At 51.1% G+C, this 17173-nt stretch overlaps 1 protein-coding gene and 1 non-coding gene across 3 annotated transcripts; one reads left to right on the forward strand and one right to left on the reverse strand.

Moving 5' to 3' along the window:
• Positions 1-7464: 7464 nt before the first annotated feature.
• Trnaq-uug (transfer RNA glutamine (anticodon UUG)) lies at positions 7465-7536 on the reverse strand. Its single transcript has one exon. It is a non-coding gene; the product is annotated as a tRNA-Gln (tRNA).
• A 3526-nt stretch (positions 7537-11062) lies between these two features.
• LOC113209493 (tyrosine-protein phosphatase non-receptor type 13-like) lies at positions 11063-17171 on the forward strand. Of its 2 annotated transcripts, none has more exons than XM_026427034.2 (16): positions 11063-11233; positions 11658-11851; positions 11930-12131; positions 12214-12315; positions 12408-12655; positions 12753-12894; positions 12990-13190; positions 13284-13492; positions 13575-13666; positions 13767-13903; positions 14001-14181; positions 14276-14608; positions 14697-14820; positions 14908-15029; positions 15137-15299; positions 15386-17171. In XM_026427034.2, the coding sequence occupies exons 2-16, from the start codon at positions 11703-11705 to the stop codon at positions 15657-15659; spliced, it is 2679 nt and encodes an 892-aa protein (XP_026282819.1). In that variant the 5' UTR covers positions 11063-11233; positions 11658-11702; the 3' UTR covers positions 15660-17171. The 2 variants fall into 2 exon arrangements, with proteins under 2 accessions (XP_026282819.1, XP_052120806.1); XM_052264846.1 differs by lacking the exon at positions 11063-11233 and adding an exon at positions 11359-11488.
• Positions 17172-17173: the final 2 nt, after the last annotated feature.

Genomic DNA, 17173 nt, shown 5'->3' on the forward strand with positions numbered 1-17173 from the left:
GGCCGAGTGCGCCCCCGGGACCGGACTAGCCCCCGCACCGGCCCACATTAGCGTGAACGGTCCCAGCGCCGGGCACTAAAATCCAATCTGCCACTCAGTGCCGCCCGGGCCCAAGGCCCGCCATCCACCTCCCATCGCGAAACGCCCAAGCCGCATCTAGCGCGATGGGCATCAGCGGCAGCGGCGGCGGCACGGGACCAAGGCCGCGCGGCGCACGATCGGCTCGGGTGTCGGCATCGGCCACCCTTGCTGCCTGCTACTGGGAGCGGCGCCACCGGAGAGGAGGACGGCAAAGAGGAAAAGATGGTCAAGCCGGCGAGGTGCGAGCGAGCGAGACGGGAGGGAGAGAGAGGGGGAGGCAGCAGGGGACGGCGGGTCCGGAGCAGAGGACGAGGGCGGAATGGCCGAGTTGGATCGTACTTACTGCCAGCCATTCATCCGGGCAAAAACGAGCGACTCCCCAAGCGAGCGGAGCGCGGGCGAGCCACCTCTACTCGGTATAGGTATAAGGCGACCTCGGACGACCCCGAGGGAGAAGCGCCCCGCGCGGCCCCCGCGCCTCAGCCCGCCCCCCGCCATACGTGATTCACGCCACCGCCACGCAACGGGGCCATAGCATTAGTATTGCAGGAATACCAGGTGGCTGATTCACGCCGCGCACTTTCGTAGTTATACTGCACCGCATGCACGCGTGCGGGCGGGTTGCCTACTCGCACGGGGCTATAAGGACCCGCGGGCAGAGAGCATAAGCAAACCCGCCCGCACCCGTGCATGCGGTACAGTATAACTACGAAAGTGCGCGGCGTGAATCAGCCACCTGGTACATACCGGGAATGTATGATTGGACGTCGCAAAGTCGCGGGTAAAGCTATTCTTCACCTCAACTTCAAGGAAGGGTAGAACGCAATGGCCCTGCTGATTGAGAGGTTACGTGTGAACCCTCAACACTGCGGCGGCGTCCCCTTTGATCTCGGTGAAGAGAGATCTCTCTCGCTCCACCGTGTCTCTGATGACATAACCGGTACTTATTGCTGGCGACGACCCTCGGCGTGCTGTGGACAGCATAGAGTACAGTAGTTGGAGAGCGTGGCGATGTCGTGGGCGGAGGGAGGGGCTCGAGCAGGCCAACGAGGAAAAACGGTTTGAGGCGACAGGCGACAAGCAGAAAGAGTTTCTTTGCTCCACGAGCAACGGCGAGCCATACCCGAGGGATCGGCTGAAGAGTGAGAAGGGCCGCTAATGCGGCAGAAGAGGGTGGGGCGGGGCGGGACAGGGCGGGGCGGGCGGGTTAGTCCGGGACGGAACGACCAATACGTGTATATATCGATTCCTGATCCACGTGCCCCTCGGCGGGTCCAAGTCGAGGAGGATCGCTTGCTTCTCGCAAACACGCACGCACACACACGCAAAAGCACGCACCGCGCCAGCAGCCTCATTCAGTTAAAGGGTGCCGATGGCGCACGCCCGGGCCGCCGCCGCCCGGGGCTGCAGGGGGGAGCGGTGGGATGGGGGCTGCGTCTGCCAAACTTCTCCATTATACCCCTACATGACGTAGAGGCACGGCCAGCGCGAGGTGGAGGGGAGGGCCTGGCGAGGCGGGGGAACACGGGGAGAGGGATGGTAGGCTAGGGGATGGAACCCAATGCGATGCAGAAATGCTCTTGCAACTTCCCGTGGCGCCACATCGGTTTTACACTCTGGTGCTCTGGGAAGCAAGGGAACTTTCGCGCTCCCTCCCCTTTCGCGGCAAAGGGTGGGGAGGGACAGGAGGAGAAGGGCTCTCCCGTCGTGACGAGGACGACGGAGCCGCGCACTCGCCGCCCTTCTGCTCCTCCGGCCGGAGTGCAAGGAGCAGTAGTGAGTAAGAAGGGCAGCCGTGGGAAAAGGGGGGGGAGGGGGGTAGCAGCGAGTCGCATCGGGCGGGCACTATGCGAGACGAGACGCCGTCAGCTGTTTCCAGTCACGTAAAGCCACCGAGAATAAATCCCCACCGAATTAATTTCCCCCTCCCCAAAACACTGCAGCAAGCATTGTCGTCGTCATCGTAACAAAAACAGCAAAGGTAAGAGAGGGAGAGAGAGAGAGATGAATGATGGCGCGCGCGAGAAATAATTTGGGGAGCGCGAGGCGGGACAAGACGACGAGGCTGATGGAGGACGCCACACCATTACCGCCCCTAATGGCCCTGCAGCGCCGCCGCCCAGAGGCCGCGCCTCATCGCCAACTGCCTCCGTCTTTGTTTTGCACCCTTTTGACGGCGGTGCCAGGCCTGCCCCAGGCCGGGCCAGGCCATAGGCCAGGCAGCAGCGGGCGTCCTGTGAGGGGGCTGGCTGTCGCCGTCCAGTCCAGCAGCCGCCAGCGCGGGGCCTGGACGGTATAGAAGTCAGGCCCTTACAGGCGATCGGCCCCTCCCCGCGCCGTATCCAAAAGGGCCAGCTGCTTCTTCTTCTTCTGATGGCACAGCCAGCCGGCCAGAGGGGACCGCCGCCGCCGCCTCGCCTCCCTCAGATCACATCCAAAAAGCACACGCCCGCGAGACCCAGAGAGCAGCCCGCATTCCGTCCATTATGAAAAGCCTTGCGGTGGTCGGTCGGGGGGGCGCCGCCGGCCCGGGCCGCGGACCTAAGGGCGCGGGAGAACGGGGCCGGCGCGCCGCGGAACGGGACAAAAAAAATATATATACAAAGGGTGTGGTAGATAAAGGGAAGTGGCCAGCGAAAGGCATTACGGTTACCAGCAGTATTCACAAACACAAAAACAAAGTGGGGAAAAAGTTGAGAAAAAACAACTCTCATTTAGAATTGTGCGTGATTGGAGCGGCGGATAGCACGGAGACGGAGGAGGAGGAGGAGGGGGGGAGGGGGCGATGGCGTAATGTCAGTAGCCATAGAGAGACGTGAGGGACGCGCCGGGGCCTTGGGGACCGTAGTGTACGATGGTGTACACGGGGAAGGGGCGGTGGGGGGCGGGCAATGAAGGCACTGATACTCACCGCACGCACCTCCCGTGAGGGGTGGAGGAGGGACAGGAAGGGAGGCGGAGGGGGGCAGACAGCGGGCTGGCAAGATAGTCCTACGGCCATACCGTCCCTGTGGAACGCACCCCCTACGCTTCTGCTCCCCCCCACCCCCACCCCTCCGCCCCGCCCGCGCCCTTGTCGACCAGCCCAATGACAGTTGCACACTTGTCAGTGAGACAAGCAGCAGAGCATCAGCCCTCGGGGTCCAGCACATAGCGCACCCGGTCCCAGCAGCAGAAACAACAACAACAGCGCAACGACAAAACGACGACGAAACCGCGCCCTAAATGACGACCGAGACGCTCGACATCTCGAAGACACTACAATTGCACCCCACAAAAGAATGAGCGGTTTTCGCGGGGGTAGCGGGTAGGGGGCAACCATTAGACAAACAAAACAGCACAAACGAACCTCCGGGCAACAGAAACGTGGGGCAGCGCGGGCGAAAGGGCCCGTCAGCAAGAAGATGGCGGGGAATAATTGAGAGGAAAAATGTGGTCGCTGACTGGAGAAAAGTAGGGTGCGGCAAGAGGAAATAAAAATAGGGGTGGTCGTCTTGGGGGTGCTGCAGACATGGTGAGGTACGGGGACGGTGGGTACGCCGGGGCCGTGAGGGGGCCCAGCCGAGCGGAGGAGGCGGACCGATTGCCGGGACCGTCGTCGTCGCCGGGACCAGTGTAGTCGCAAGGCAAGGCTGATTGCGCAAATCGCGCGGAACGAAGCGCGCTTTTGGAACAAGGACAACGTCTTCTGTGTCTCTTCGCCTGATGCTCCTCGAGCCAGACGGGAAGACGAAAATCATATTTCTTTTCCCCGTCGCCGTGCGGGGTCGGCGATGTGAACACACACAGAGGGCCGCCGCCGTGCGGAGAGAGAGGTACCCGCCCCGCGGGGGCGCAACTCAACAGGCACTGCTGCTCCGGGCGGCTGCACCGCGCAATCACGTCGTGTTGCCTCGCGAGCTCGCGTGCGAGGAGAGTGGTGAACCGTCGTCGCGCCGTTGTCTTTGTTTTTCGAAATAAACTTTCATTCCGGCGGATAGAGAGCGCGCGCGAGAGAGAGAGTGGGGAGAGGGGCCGGGGGCCGGGGGCCGTGCTGCACGTGGAGAGAGGGGCCACCTTATCGTGTCCAGGGCACGCCTGCCAAGGACGCCCGCCGCCGGCCCCGGCCGGCCCCAGCAGCGCTGCCCACGGCCGCCCCCGGGGCCGCACCCACGCCGCCCCTTGTTTGGGACTTATCTACGTTGATGAAACCTCCGTTTTCCCTCGCCGGCGACCACTGCATTGTGCGCGGCCGGGGGGCGGGGTGGGGCGGGGGTGTGGAGGCAGAGGAGCGGGGGCGGGCCGCACGGCGGCGGCGGGGGGCCTGGGGGCGGGCATAGATGGGCATAGCTCCGCTATATAGCCCTGACCAGGCGAGCCGGTTTGAATACTGAATAGAGGATTCAAGTAAGGGGGCCCCTGGTCCGGGGAGGGCCCCCGCTGCCCCCGCCCGCCCGGCCCGTTGGTGTGGTGTGCGGGCCGGGGCGGTGTGGTGCTGCTGGTCGTTGGTCGTGGTGGTGCGGGCCGGGCCGGGGGCCGGGCGCGTCCCTCGGGGAACCCACACCGGCATCACGCCAAAGGAAGCCTCGCAAGTAGTGTCGCACCAGGCGAGCCAAACAATACTCGCACTCGCTGGGGCTGAGGCGCCCGGCGCGCCTCAGCGCCCCTCTCCCGCGGGAGTACACGCGGCCCTTCCGCCAGGGGCCCTCCCCCCCCCCTCCCCCGCACGCGGACCGTCCTCATTTGCATAGCGTGATGCAACAACAACCCTCCGTCGCCGCCGCCATGGCGAGCCCCGCGCTCAGCACCGCGCCGGTTCCTCTTTGAGCGCCGCCCAGGCCTTTCTTTTCATCCCCGTTCCTTGTTCCTGTTCAGCCCCATCAACGACGGGCTCGAGCGTGATGAAGCAGGACGCTTCTTATTATTTTTGTGGAGTGAATCACGCGGAGAACGCGGAGAGAGCGGCAGGTAGAAGGAGGAGGAGGGGTGGAGGGGAAGGAGTAGAGCAGCAGCTGCTGGGATGACAGTGGAAATAGGAAAGGGGGGGGGGGGAGGTTGGGGTGCGTTCAGTTGAGTGAGGCAGGCTGTCTGCCTGTTCGGAACGCGCGAAGCCGCAGCCGCGGAGCCGCCGCGGCCCCGCGGCGCCGAGTAGAGTAACGGGTAGAGAGAGAGAGAGAGAAGTGGCGCGGTGACAAGACACGCGCGTTTGCGCGGCGCGCTCCTGGAAATGGATGGCCGCCTCTTCTCATTTGGCGGGTGGGCGCAGCGGCAGTGGCAGCGGCGCCAGTTGTTGTCGTTGTTCGGTCGAGTGGCGCCGCGAGCTGCAGCGCGCCGCTTGTTTAAGCACCTCCTCTAATCCATCACGTTTGTTGTGTTGTGTTGTGTTTTTTTACACCGTTATGGCCGGGGCGTGCCTCCGGCCGGCCCAACTGCCGGCACGCAGCAAAGGTGCTTAACAAACACGCCCGCGATTGATAGTTTTCGATATTGGGGCACGGACGACGCGCGCCCCAGCTTATTTTTAATTTCTTCAGATTTAAGTTGTGGGTGTTTTTTGTTGTTTTTTTGCTATTTTTGTTGGTATTGTTTCGGAAGAGTTGCCTTGTTTGCAGGAGAGAACCGATTAACTGTACGTTCGACACCCAGAAAAGTCCGCACATAATGGAAACCGGACGAAAATCAAGTTTTGTTCGTGCCGATGGAACAACTTAATTCACTCAAATTTTACAAAGTGAGTAGTTGTAGAGTCCTGCAGCAGAACGGGGAAACTCGTTCTCGAAAATTCGAGGACGTACTGTGTTGGTGAAACATTGAAGGCAAACCTTAAACTCACACTCTAAGTAGTGGAGGCCTGGTTGCGCTGGCCTGGATCGCCCGGAGAGGAAAGAGGCTGGAGACGGATGTCTGGCTGCTGGAGACGGCGGCTAAGCGCCTGGAGAGGAGTGGGGCAGATTAATTCGATTCGGCCGGCTAGGACCTCGGCTCGCACACGAGACACAAAGACGGTGACTACACTGCTGTGCGTCGACTATGGAGTGTGGGTGGCGAAACGCCAGAGTAAGGACTAGTGGAGATGGGAAGCGGAGGCATATTTTTTGTCCCCAAGTGAAGGCGGCCTCGAGCACATTTTATCTCTTGATTTTATTGCTCTCAATACCCAATACCCTAGCTTTGGCAGGGCCCGAGTCCCGAGCTGGCCACTGGCCACTGTCCGGAGCGAGAGCGCTCAACGCACCGAGCTCACCGGAGCTGAAGCGAGCTTCACAGGTTTATTGCTGTCTCCGCTCCACTAGTCCTTACTCCAGTGGCGAAACCCGAAAGCGGAGGCAGCAGGTCGTCGACTAGTCGAGCGGAGCCGGAAGTAGAACTAAGGCACACGAGGAGTTTTAGGGGGTGGTGCGGCGGCGGGTCACCCTTGGCACGGCCCCGGGGCCCGACGGCCGAAATCCTTTGGGGGAAGGCGAACGGGCGTGTCGACGCGACAAACGCCTCCCACCATATTAGTTGCCAACAGCACTTAGCACATCAACCAACACGAGCTCCCGCTTCAAGTTGCTTCCCCCCCTCCGCACGCCGCAAGCAGCGCAGCTCTCTTACACCCCCACCCCTTCCCTCATTCCTCCCTTTTCAGAGAAAGTGTCACAACGTACTCGGAATGTTGTCTTTTTCATCGGGTTGGTTAGGACTACTATATACGACTGGATCACGTGTGCGGAGAGCAATCAATGTTAGGTAACATGCGAAAAATTTTCCATGCCTTGCATGTTTCTTCAGCTGAGGTTTGAAAAAATCATATCAGAAAACAATAATATTTCTTTTGAAAATGCGATGGAGGGAATTCCCCTAGTGACATAATAATTTTGCAACATTAAGTTTTTCTCTATGCCAGTCTACCGCAGAAATTTCTACTTGAGCATTTCTGACATGATTATTGCATCTCCCCGGTAGTAAGTTAACGGTGTATGTTCCGCGTAAAGAAGGGCGGTTAGGTGAGGTGGGGGCAGAAAAAAAGTTTCTCGCTCTAGAAGTTGGAGCGAGACTCCTGCCGTCAGGCGGACGCTGTGAAGGCGGCTATTTAGTCCCCGTGGCCTCCCCCACCCACGACCACCCCGAGCATGCCACGCCCCGCCACGCCCCAATAGCACTTGTTGAAAACGCCATTTTGTGGCGATACTTTGAGCGTCCTTGAGCACCAAGTGATTGCTCGAGGAAGATAGTCCAAACATGGTGGCAATCAGCGTTCCATTTCGTGCCGCGCGAGGCGACTGCGGCTGCCTGCGGTCGCCGAATTGGGAAAATAAAAAGTTCGCGTGCAAATCATTAACTGATACAGTTACCAGAAAAAAGTTCTAATGCTTCTCAATGCGTGTGTATCGCGAGGCGAAAAAGTAATCCTGAGTGGATAGGTCCCACCGAGATTTGAACTCGGATCGCTGGATTCAAAGTCCAGAGTGCTAACCATTACACCATGGGACCGGATGGCAAGCCCGGCTTAAGGCTTAGTACTTAAGCATAGACCGCATTTTCGCGCCTGTGCAACTGGTCGGAATGCGACCGTAGTTTTGGAAGGACGCAAGCGACTTCTTGGAGGGACACTCTACAAAGGTCCGAAAGGTTGGGGAAGAGAAATAACGCCACGTCCGCGTGTGGAAAAAGAGAGAAGCAAGGCCGGCGTACATAGCGAAGGTAGTTCGCGTGTCGGCCGTCGCTCGGTACCGAGCGCTCGTGGCCGTGGCCGAGCCGAAGCCGAGCCGAAGACGGCGGGCGGTGAGCTGGAGGTCGACCCCACCAGAGAGCAGCACCTATCAGCCTCCTCCCCCCTCCACCCGACCGGTGCGGCGCGGGAGTTTACGAACTGTGGCGGAGTTGCGCGCTGGACTGCAACAGAAAGAAAGCCGACGATGCGGTCCGGGTTTCAAACGGAACGGCGGCAACTAGGGCGGATGTCTGCAGTGGCAGCATCCTGAGAGGAACAGGGGCGATGCAGGGGGCGGGAAGAAGGGGTGGGGGTGGGGGAGAAAGCGTCCGCAAGCAGCCTCTCTCTGATTCCCTCCCGCTCTCCCGCCTTTCCGCCCATCTTCCTCTCCGTTCCCTCTCTCGCTTCTCCTCTCTCTCTCTCTCGTCTTTTCAAAGTTTTTAATTGGCGCTGCGACTGGTTGAGGGTCGAGTGGCACAGACAAGCTGAAATGGGGTGAAGCAGTAGAGCGCGGGCGGGGTCAGGGACCGGCAGACCTCCCGGCACCACCGCGATGCAACCCGCACTACTTTTACCCGTCCCACGCCGAAAGAGGAGCGTGTCATTTAGGGAGCAAAAAATAAACGAGCGGCGTTGCAAAAGCCTCTCCTCGTCAGAATCTCATAGTTTGAAGGCCATTAGCCAATCGTGATCGTGATGGCTGTATTACAGTGATGGCTGATCCGCGCCGCCTTTCTGTTTCTGCTTAGACTGTGCCGAATTCACGCGTGCAAACAGGTTGCATACTCGCACGGGGCCGTCAGGCACCATGGCGAGTGACGGTATAGGCAAACTCACTTTTGGGCACACTTGCCTTTCACGCGAGCGCCGATTGCATAAACTCAGTCACTCCACGCGAAGGACAAGGACAGAAAGGGCTTGATGGGGAAAACAAACAGGATCATATTTCCTCCGAGCCTTGTTTCGGAAATTATTGGCCCTCCCTTCTCTGCCGCCTCCGCTTCGATTCGAACGCCCCGCGGCCCCCAGGGTGGGGGTTGGGGGTGGGTGGGGAATGCACTGGACATGGAACTACTTCGTTTCCGAGGGAGCTCCATCTTGATTCAAACGGGGTAACACATTATACCCGGTTTACCCCGGCACCAGACCGCGCGCACAGCGCAGCGCCAACATACCGACGGGGACAGCAGGTGAAACTCAAACCCACCGGCACCGCAGTCACCATCTCTCGCACCCCATTCAGAAATGATGATCACCCCCCCCCCCCTTTCTCTCTCTCTCTCCCTCTCCTTCCTGTCGGGAAGACCCACCCATTCCCGCGCCGCACGCCCCCCTTGCGCCTGCCGACACAACAGACAGCGGCGAAAGTGCGAAAATGTTTCTCTTCTCCTCAGCACCGAAGCATGACGGCTAATTGTTGTAGTGTCTTGACAGCACCTGCTTTTTCGTCGTTTGTCGTCGTCGTCGTCGTCGTCGTTGTCCCCGCGGAGAAAAGGAGGAAATCTGGCTGCCCTATGGGGATGGTGAATGATGGTGTTTCGGTGCACGACGCGCCAGTGCGGGCGGGTATATTTTGCCTACCGCACCCACCCGTAAGGCGCCATCGCCCCCCCCCCCCCCCGGGTAGGCAAACCTGCTCGCACCGGCGCGTTCACCGGGGAACACTCAGTTCCTCGGTGCTCAGGGGTTGGTTGGCCTGCTCCGCCTACTGAAGAGTGTAAGTTATTATGCAGTCCACAAAACAGCGAGCCTGGCGGGCGGGAGTGGCGCACGGAAGGCCCTGCTGCCCAGCGGACCTCGTGACGCGACCAAGGGGACGACCAAGGCGGGACGGCGGCGCTGGCGCTGCCCAGCTCGGCCGCAGAAAAGGCAGCAAGACGACGTGCTTTTGTCATTTCACTCCGCTGACGAGGAAAAGGAGAACACAGCGGGCCTGCAGAATAAGAGCGTGGGATGGGACAGGACAGTGGGGAGGGGGGGGGGGGGGGCTTTTGGAAGGGCGACGCGAAACGTCAAGACAAGAGCCCGGGGAGAAATAACTAACCGCGGGGGGAGGGGGGCACCGCACCCCGCATCGCCCCTGACCTCCCCAGCCCCCGTGGCACCTCGCGGAGAATTTAAAGCAGAACGGGACAGATGGCCTCGTCGCCGCTGCGGACAGCCTGGGATGGGAAAGAGTGATGCAGCACCAGGGGGAAAAAAAGAATATAATTACACGTATTGTCTCGCGTTTTGTGCTACGTCGAGGAGTATTAAAACAAACGAAGTTCCAAAATGGGTCCAGGATTAAAAGGTAACCCGACTGAACCAATCTCCCGGAAAGGCAGGGTGGTGGTGGTGGTGGTGGTATCCACTTTGTGTCCACATCCACACGATCACGATCCTGTCCCTGCACGTGGTAATGGCGGGTTTACGATGGAGTTGGTGATTTCGGAACAGAACGAGATTTTAGCGGAACAGAACAAAATTTTCGGGTACGGAACGAAGGGTGTTCATGATGTTTCAGTGACGGAACCGAACGAAAGTGAGTTCCGTATCGCAGGGACGCCTCCTCATTGGCTGACCCTTCGTTCCGTTCCGAAAAACTTCGTTCTGTTCCCGCTCCTTCCCATCAAAATGGGAACCAGTCGTTCTGTTCCGGCCTAAGATTTCGTTCTGTTCCGTCAAAACGGCAACGTAAACACGCCCATAAGGAACAAGCAAACGGGATTCGTTCCGTTCCGCACAAATTTCGTTCTGTTCCGAAAAAGCTCCATCGTAAACCCGGCATAACGGGTCGTCAAAGGAAATTAAACAGAGATTAACTTCCTGCACTGAAACAGCGAATTCTTTGCGATTATTTCATTCACAACGTTTGTTTTCCTCGACATGCCCAAGATTTTCTACTCCAAAAGAATAATCTCAAAAAATTGTGTGGGCGGGGGGGGGGGGCGGTCGTTTGAGCGTCTGCCTCGGCCTCGGCGTCTACTTTTCCAGCCCCTGTTTCCCCACCAGGAAGGGTGTGAATATCTAATTTGTAAAGGATGGAATTCCATCCGCGGCGTGCCATGGCCTTTCTGACGAATTACTTTTTTCTTGGAGGAAGGTGATACTGGCGATGATAAGAGGGGAAATACATCCCACTCGCCCCGTTTTCTTTTAAAAAGTTCCCGCATGCTTAGCTCCTAGTCCCCCGATCACGATTACCTAGAGTCTTGAGAAATGCTGAAGTCCTTAAAGTTGAAGAAGTTGCCGAGTTTACCGCTGCATTTGAAAATCCCTCCCCCCCCCCCTTTCCCCTTCCAACGTTCTTTCTCGGCTCAGTGCTCGGAGCGCAGCCGAGCCGAAAAAAACACAAAACACAACAAACAGAACAGTTATTTTTTTGTGATGGAAAACCTTTGTTTGAGAACTAAAAGGATAAATAACTGGTGTATGACCAGCTTTCATTTCAGTGAAATAATGTAACTATTACGTACTACAAGGCATTGTACTCAGGTAACAGCCCTTTCCCGTTACAAAAATGCGATCTCATGTTTTTAGCGTTGTGTATAAGACGGCGTCCCTTCCTAACCTCACTTATCAAGCCGCTTCGTTAGTTTTTTAGAAGATTGTTCCATTTAAATTGTTTAAATTGACCTGTTAAATACTCAACAACAGTTGGTTTCACGTCGTGTAGATTTCACCGTTTAATCATGTGTAATCTGTTAATCCGAAATATCTTCAGTAAACTTGTCGCGACAGGTGCAACAGGTACCTTGAATGGAGACGGCTTTTTATTATTTCTTATATTTCATTGCGCACCAAATCGATCACTTTAAATCAATTTTGCAGACGTTCTCAATAATTTTGAATAACTGTTAATTTTTGTTGTGTGACTGTTAGGTTGTACTCTTAGTAATGTCATTTACTTATGTTCCAGATTGCTCCTCTGTGAATGAGCGTATTCTGATAAAACAACTGGATCATGACTGTAAATCGCTTTGATGCTCCCTTGGCACAGCTAGAAGTTGAACTGGAGAAAGCTCGAGTCAAACGCCGATTACTAAGGGAGGCAGGTGATACTCAAATGGTGCACGTGTCTCATATCAAGACAAGTGATATGGAATTAAACAAGTAAGTTAAGATTCAAATCAAAATTCTTTCAGCTCATGGCAATTTCACTCTTAATTTGACAATTACTTGCAATTTCAGAAGTGTGTCTCCTGTGAGGTCACATGATGGACCGCCAAGGAAACATCCAATTCAAAGAGCACCCTCGAGATTGTATAGGACTGTCTTGCCAGTTCAAGGAAATCCTCGTGCCAAGTACTGTTGCCCTAATACATGCATTGGTCCTGAATTTGTTGTGAATTCTTCCAGTGCTGTCAAACATATACGCATGACTGATATCAAGGTATTCCCACCATTACCATTGATCTTTTTGATTAGTTATCTATTTCGTATCTATACTACTTCTTCTATATTTTGTACTTTAGCATTCATCTCAGATTAGACGTATAACTGTTATCCTCTTAAATGGACGTAAATTGAAAGTCAGCTGTAATACTAATTCTATGACTACAGGACAACTTTTTGAGGTAAATGAATCTAAACTTGCTTTTCAAAATAAACTTTATGATTTCAATTGTGGGTCTAAACAAGTTGTCTTTCTTTCTTTTTTTTTTTTCAGGTTGTTATGAGTAGCGAAGCAGTAGAGGATAATTTCACTCTTGGATTAGCAGTTTTGTTGGGAGGAGATTTTGTCTTCCCTCCTGCTGACTTCCGCTTGAGTAAGGTTTCACCTGCAGGGTTGTGGGATGAGTGTCGGCGACCCCATACTGCCACTGTATCAAGCCTATTAGAACCGTTTGGAGGACATCCACCCTTAACTATGTATGTGAGAACCAAATTCTTTCTACCCACCTTGAGAGGGATAAGGTAACTATTCACTAAGACTATATATTATATCTAAATTTCCTTCAAATTATGTTTCCAAAAAAATAGCTTTCTATATTCTTTAATTGTTATTTTTCAGAAGCTGGAATTTAAAACATCAATTGTATCTGCAACTGAGGCGTTGTATGTTAGAGCAGCAGCTTCGCTGTCCTAGTAAGATTCAGCTATTTGTTCTCATGGGGTATGCTCTCCAGGCCGAATTTGGAGATTTCACTGAAAAGGTATGAAACCTGATGTGCAAGTCAGATTTTTCCATTTTACATAGTTATTGTTATTTTCTGGTGTATAAGGATTGGCTTTGTCTTATGCAAATCAGGAGCATGGATGTGGAGACTATTTTCTTCTGGAGCATTATCTCCCTGACAGTGAATCTATTGAAGAGACAATTGCAAGAAAAGAGTTGCAGCTAGCACACCAAGAACGTTGTGGTCTGGACCCTGGTAGAGCTGAAGAAATGTTCATATCCCTTGCACAACAGTTCTCTGAATATGGTACACATTTTTATGCCGCAAGTTGTGTAAGTATATATCTCATTTTGTATAAATAAGGGTATAAGTCAGTTTTTCTTGTTATTTTTTTCCTTTGGTATTCATGCAAAACCTTTTTTTAGGCTCAGAAATCTGGCAAAGATGTACCAGTTTGGCTTGCAATCTCTGCTCATGGTATTAGTCTTCATGAATGGCGAGCAGGAGCTGTACAACGACCAATTATGCATACCTATCAGTGGAAAGATATTCGCAAATTGAGTTACAGTCGTCAGCAATTCTGTTTACAGCCTTCTAGTGGGAAAAGAATTAAGCTACGAATGGATCTTCGCAAGTTAGTGCATTTCCTGGTTTACTGGTATTATCTTGAAACCTTCACAATGTTTCCGATTATTTACAGTCCCTTTTTTTTTCAGGAGTTACTTTACCTTTAGACTCGCTTCAATGCAACATCAGTTCTTTTTAAAGTATAGAGCTGAGTTAAGTTCTCTCCAATCAGTTGCAGCTGGTATGTCCTTCTTTCTATCGCCATGTTTGTATTAATTTTACATTTTAACATTAAGTAAAAATTTTCCATTAATTTTTTTTTCTAAATTATTTTTATGTAGAATTTGGGGTTCCAATAAGGAAAAATAATCTATCATACATTGAAAGTCAAGAGCCACAGGATGTGGTACCAAAACCTGTACAGTCAGACATTAAATCAGTCCTTGGTGCTGTGCTTGGGCCAGCAAAGTCACGTCAAGTGTGTATACTAATTTTTCGTTTGACATTGTGTTTACTACCTTCAGAAAAAAAATCTGTATTTTGTATCTTTCTTTGTTTCAATGTTTTAATTGTAGGTTGTCAATTTGCCAAGTCCTCCAAAATCTACCTGCCGGTTCAGCCAATTAGCTAGTATATTGGGAGCTGCTGTAGCAAGTAACTCAGAAAACATTGAAGAAATTCAGAACAAAGAAAATGAACTACCAACGTGGGCTTCCAGACCTATGCACCAGCGTTGTGGTTCATACGATTCTATAGGTCATTTCTTATTCTCCCTAATTCAGCTACAAAAAATATATTTTATGGCAGTAATTTTTTACATTGATAATCCATTTAAATTTTGAATCTACAGGACTTCTTCGGGATACTAGGCATGATACGAGAAGGATGGCAACATCGCCACAGAGCAATCATGCTTCTGTTTCCCCAGCCTCCACTATTTCACGAACATCTGTTCAGACCTATTATGGTGTGCCTAGTAGTGAAAATCGTACTCCTAGTTTCCCAAGGCGTTCTGGAGTAAGGATGGGCACTAGAGCGTATTCTCTGGGCAATAGTTGTCAGACTCTTGCAGGTACATCCGAACACTATCGCACAGCCAGTACTAGTGGCACTCCTTGCGGTACTAGAACTCCTTCTGAATGCTCAGCCCCTTCATCTCCTTTTGCAGAAGCCTATGTGATAAGTATGTACTCTGCATTGTGTTACTTGGTTTAGAGAACGAGAATATTAAAAATGTTTCCAAGAAACTATATATTTATATTTTGTCCTAGATTCAAGTATTAAATCAGTTGAAGAACACTTTCAAATGGATTCCCACGAGTCCATTAGTGATTCACTCGCAGAAAAGATGGGCAATGTTTCTTTCGAAGAAGAACGCGTCCTCCGAACTATTAGGTAACTACATTTATGTCACACCTACATTGTTGTTATGCTTACTCCAGATAGCACCTCCAAGTCTAAATATCTTCCTTCTCTGTACAGGTTACAGAGAGACAGACTTGGCAGTTTAGGTATTGAAATAACTGAGGGAGAGGATGGTGGAGTGTACATTCAATCTGTTCAAAGAGGAGGAGCAGCTGCAAAGTTGGGCTCAATTCATAGAGGTATATTATTTGCCGATTTTATTGTTCTTAAGATTTAGTTGCAACTCATAATACTGTTCTTTGTTACCATTTATAAGTTGTTATTTTGTTGTTTGTTTTTTTGTTAGGTGATAGACTAATAGCTGTAGATGGGCACTGCTTATTAAATCGTAGGTATGAAGAGGCCTTACGTTTTATGCGTTCCAGTGGAGAAGAAGTTGAATTAGTTTTGTCTCAAGCAACACATGTTTCTAGCGAAGAAAATCAGCCCACTGACTTTCATCAAAATGGGTGAGTACTCATCTTTGTTTTTCATTCATAAAAGTAACTTCCACTATTCAGAACCCATTTTTAAACTTTTAAAACATTTTTTGCAGCCTTCTTAGGCTTGCTGAGTGTAACATAAAAAACACCCCTGTAGAAGAAACGTACTTGCGAGATATAAGATACCGCACTGAAGATTGTCCAACTCCTCAACACATTATGATGCCAAAGTCCCTGCGTCAGCCTGAAGTAGCAGCTCTTCCTAACCCAAGCAAGTGGACAGCTCATAAGAAGTATCCAGCCCCAAAGCCCCCTCACATGAGGAATGTATGTTGCATTGCCCCTGTCCCTGAAGACTGTTCTGATGTTCTTGACTGTACTATTTGATCAGATATTCTTTGCTAAAGGTGAGAATATTTATCATTCATGGCACCACTCAAAAAGCTCAGAGATGAAGACTGTTATATTTAAAATAGAAAAACACAAAGAAAACAAACTAATTGTGTGATATTCATTCTGAAGTTTTTGAACTTGTGTTGTTGTGGATATTTCAGTTTCATGCTTCTCTTGCTTTTCCTAAGTTGTGTATTTGTTGTTTCTGAATTTTTGATCGTACTACTTACTTCTCTAACTGTTATTACTTTTCTTATCAATGGAATGTAGGAAACTTCTTGTCGTGTCTTTTTCCCATTGCTATGACAATACTGAATGCACCTAGTAGTTACCAATAATATTCGTCCAATTTTGTATATAGACTTTTGCTGCCTTTAGCACTAGATGCACGTTTTTTAAACTAGTGTGCATTGCCTAATAAATTCTAAGTTCAACTTTGAATTTCAACCTGATGCATGGTCTGCTCACAGTGAAAACTGTGCAAATTGGCTGCAAGTGAAGTTTGCTTTGAAAGAAAGATAAGAATTAAACATGGGCCGAAAAAACAAAGCCTATAAAATTCCCGCCCGGCGCCAGCGGCGCCAGCGCCGGCGGCAACAGTAAGTCAAACTACATTATTTCATTCAAAATTTTAAAGAACTGATAGTGACAGCCATGGGGACAGCAGGCAAAGATTGAACGGCGGCTTTATGGAGTTAACCAATGAATCGAACAATGCCAATTATGTCACATATATGATCATGTTCTTATCGTACTTTTTTTATCACCTAAGAAATTTTTTTTGTCCTACATCTATTGTTCATGTCATTATAGACATCACTTTTAGCTAATTTGAAATGTTGTTGAAGGTATTTATTATTTGAATCATAACACACAGCATATTAACATTTTATGATCTTTATGTTGTGTGCTGTGCATCAAATAAAAAATTTCAAATTTTATGCTGGTGGTATCTAGCTCAATTTTACCAGTTCCAAGTGTGATATTGAATTGTTTACCATGTCAAAATGAGGTAATAACTTTAACTTCTTTTAAGATACTGTATAATGTTTTTAAGAGCGCTATTCTTTGTGTAAGCAATAATGGGTGTGCTCAATTCTGACAAATATGCACTGTCAATATAGAAGTAAACGTTCAATATCAATTTATTTATAGCAATATCTTGTTGCTTAGATTCATAATGCCAGTTAAATCTAATATCAATATTTGTTTAATTTTTTTATGGAATTTTCTTGATAAGCTTATCTTTTACCTGTTACATTGTACTGATCTCCAATACATTTTTGAGGATGTAGATTTGTTGTTCCTATTTTCCAATGTTTTTATATACATATGTTTATGTATAGTATGATTGTTGTCAATGTGCTGCTGTTAATTCAATTGTGGTGTTATAAGTTTTGTATCGTTTACTTGCGGCTCTTGAAACTTGCACAACACCAAATAATATGTCCTTGTAATGTAAGGCCGGTATTTGTTCTCAAATAAACTTTTTTACCCTAGCAGAAAGT

The sequence above is a fragment of the Frankliniella occidentalis genome, unplaced genomic scaffold (assembly GCF_000697945.3).
Source record: "Frankliniella occidentalis isolate FOCC.00 unplaced genomic scaffold, Focc_3.1 Scaffold22, whole genome shotgun sequence".
Classification (NCBI taxonomy): Eukaryota; Metazoa; Arthropoda; class Insecta; order Thysanoptera; family Thripidae; genus Frankliniella; species Frankliniella occidentalis.

Coding starts and splice junctions, on each gene's coding strand:
- LOC113209493 (XM_026427034.2), top strand. CDS start 11,703: ATGACTGTAAATCGCTTTGATGCTCCCTTGGCACAGCTAGAAGTTGAA. Junction 11,852..11,929: donor AGTGATATGGAATTAAACAA/GTAAGTTAAGAT, acceptor TTGCAATTTCAG/AAGTGTGTCTCCTGTGAGGT. Junction 13,667..13,766: donor TCTCCAATCAGTTGCAGCTG/GTATGTCCTTCT, acceptor ATTTTTATGTAG/AATTTGGGGTTCCAATAAGG.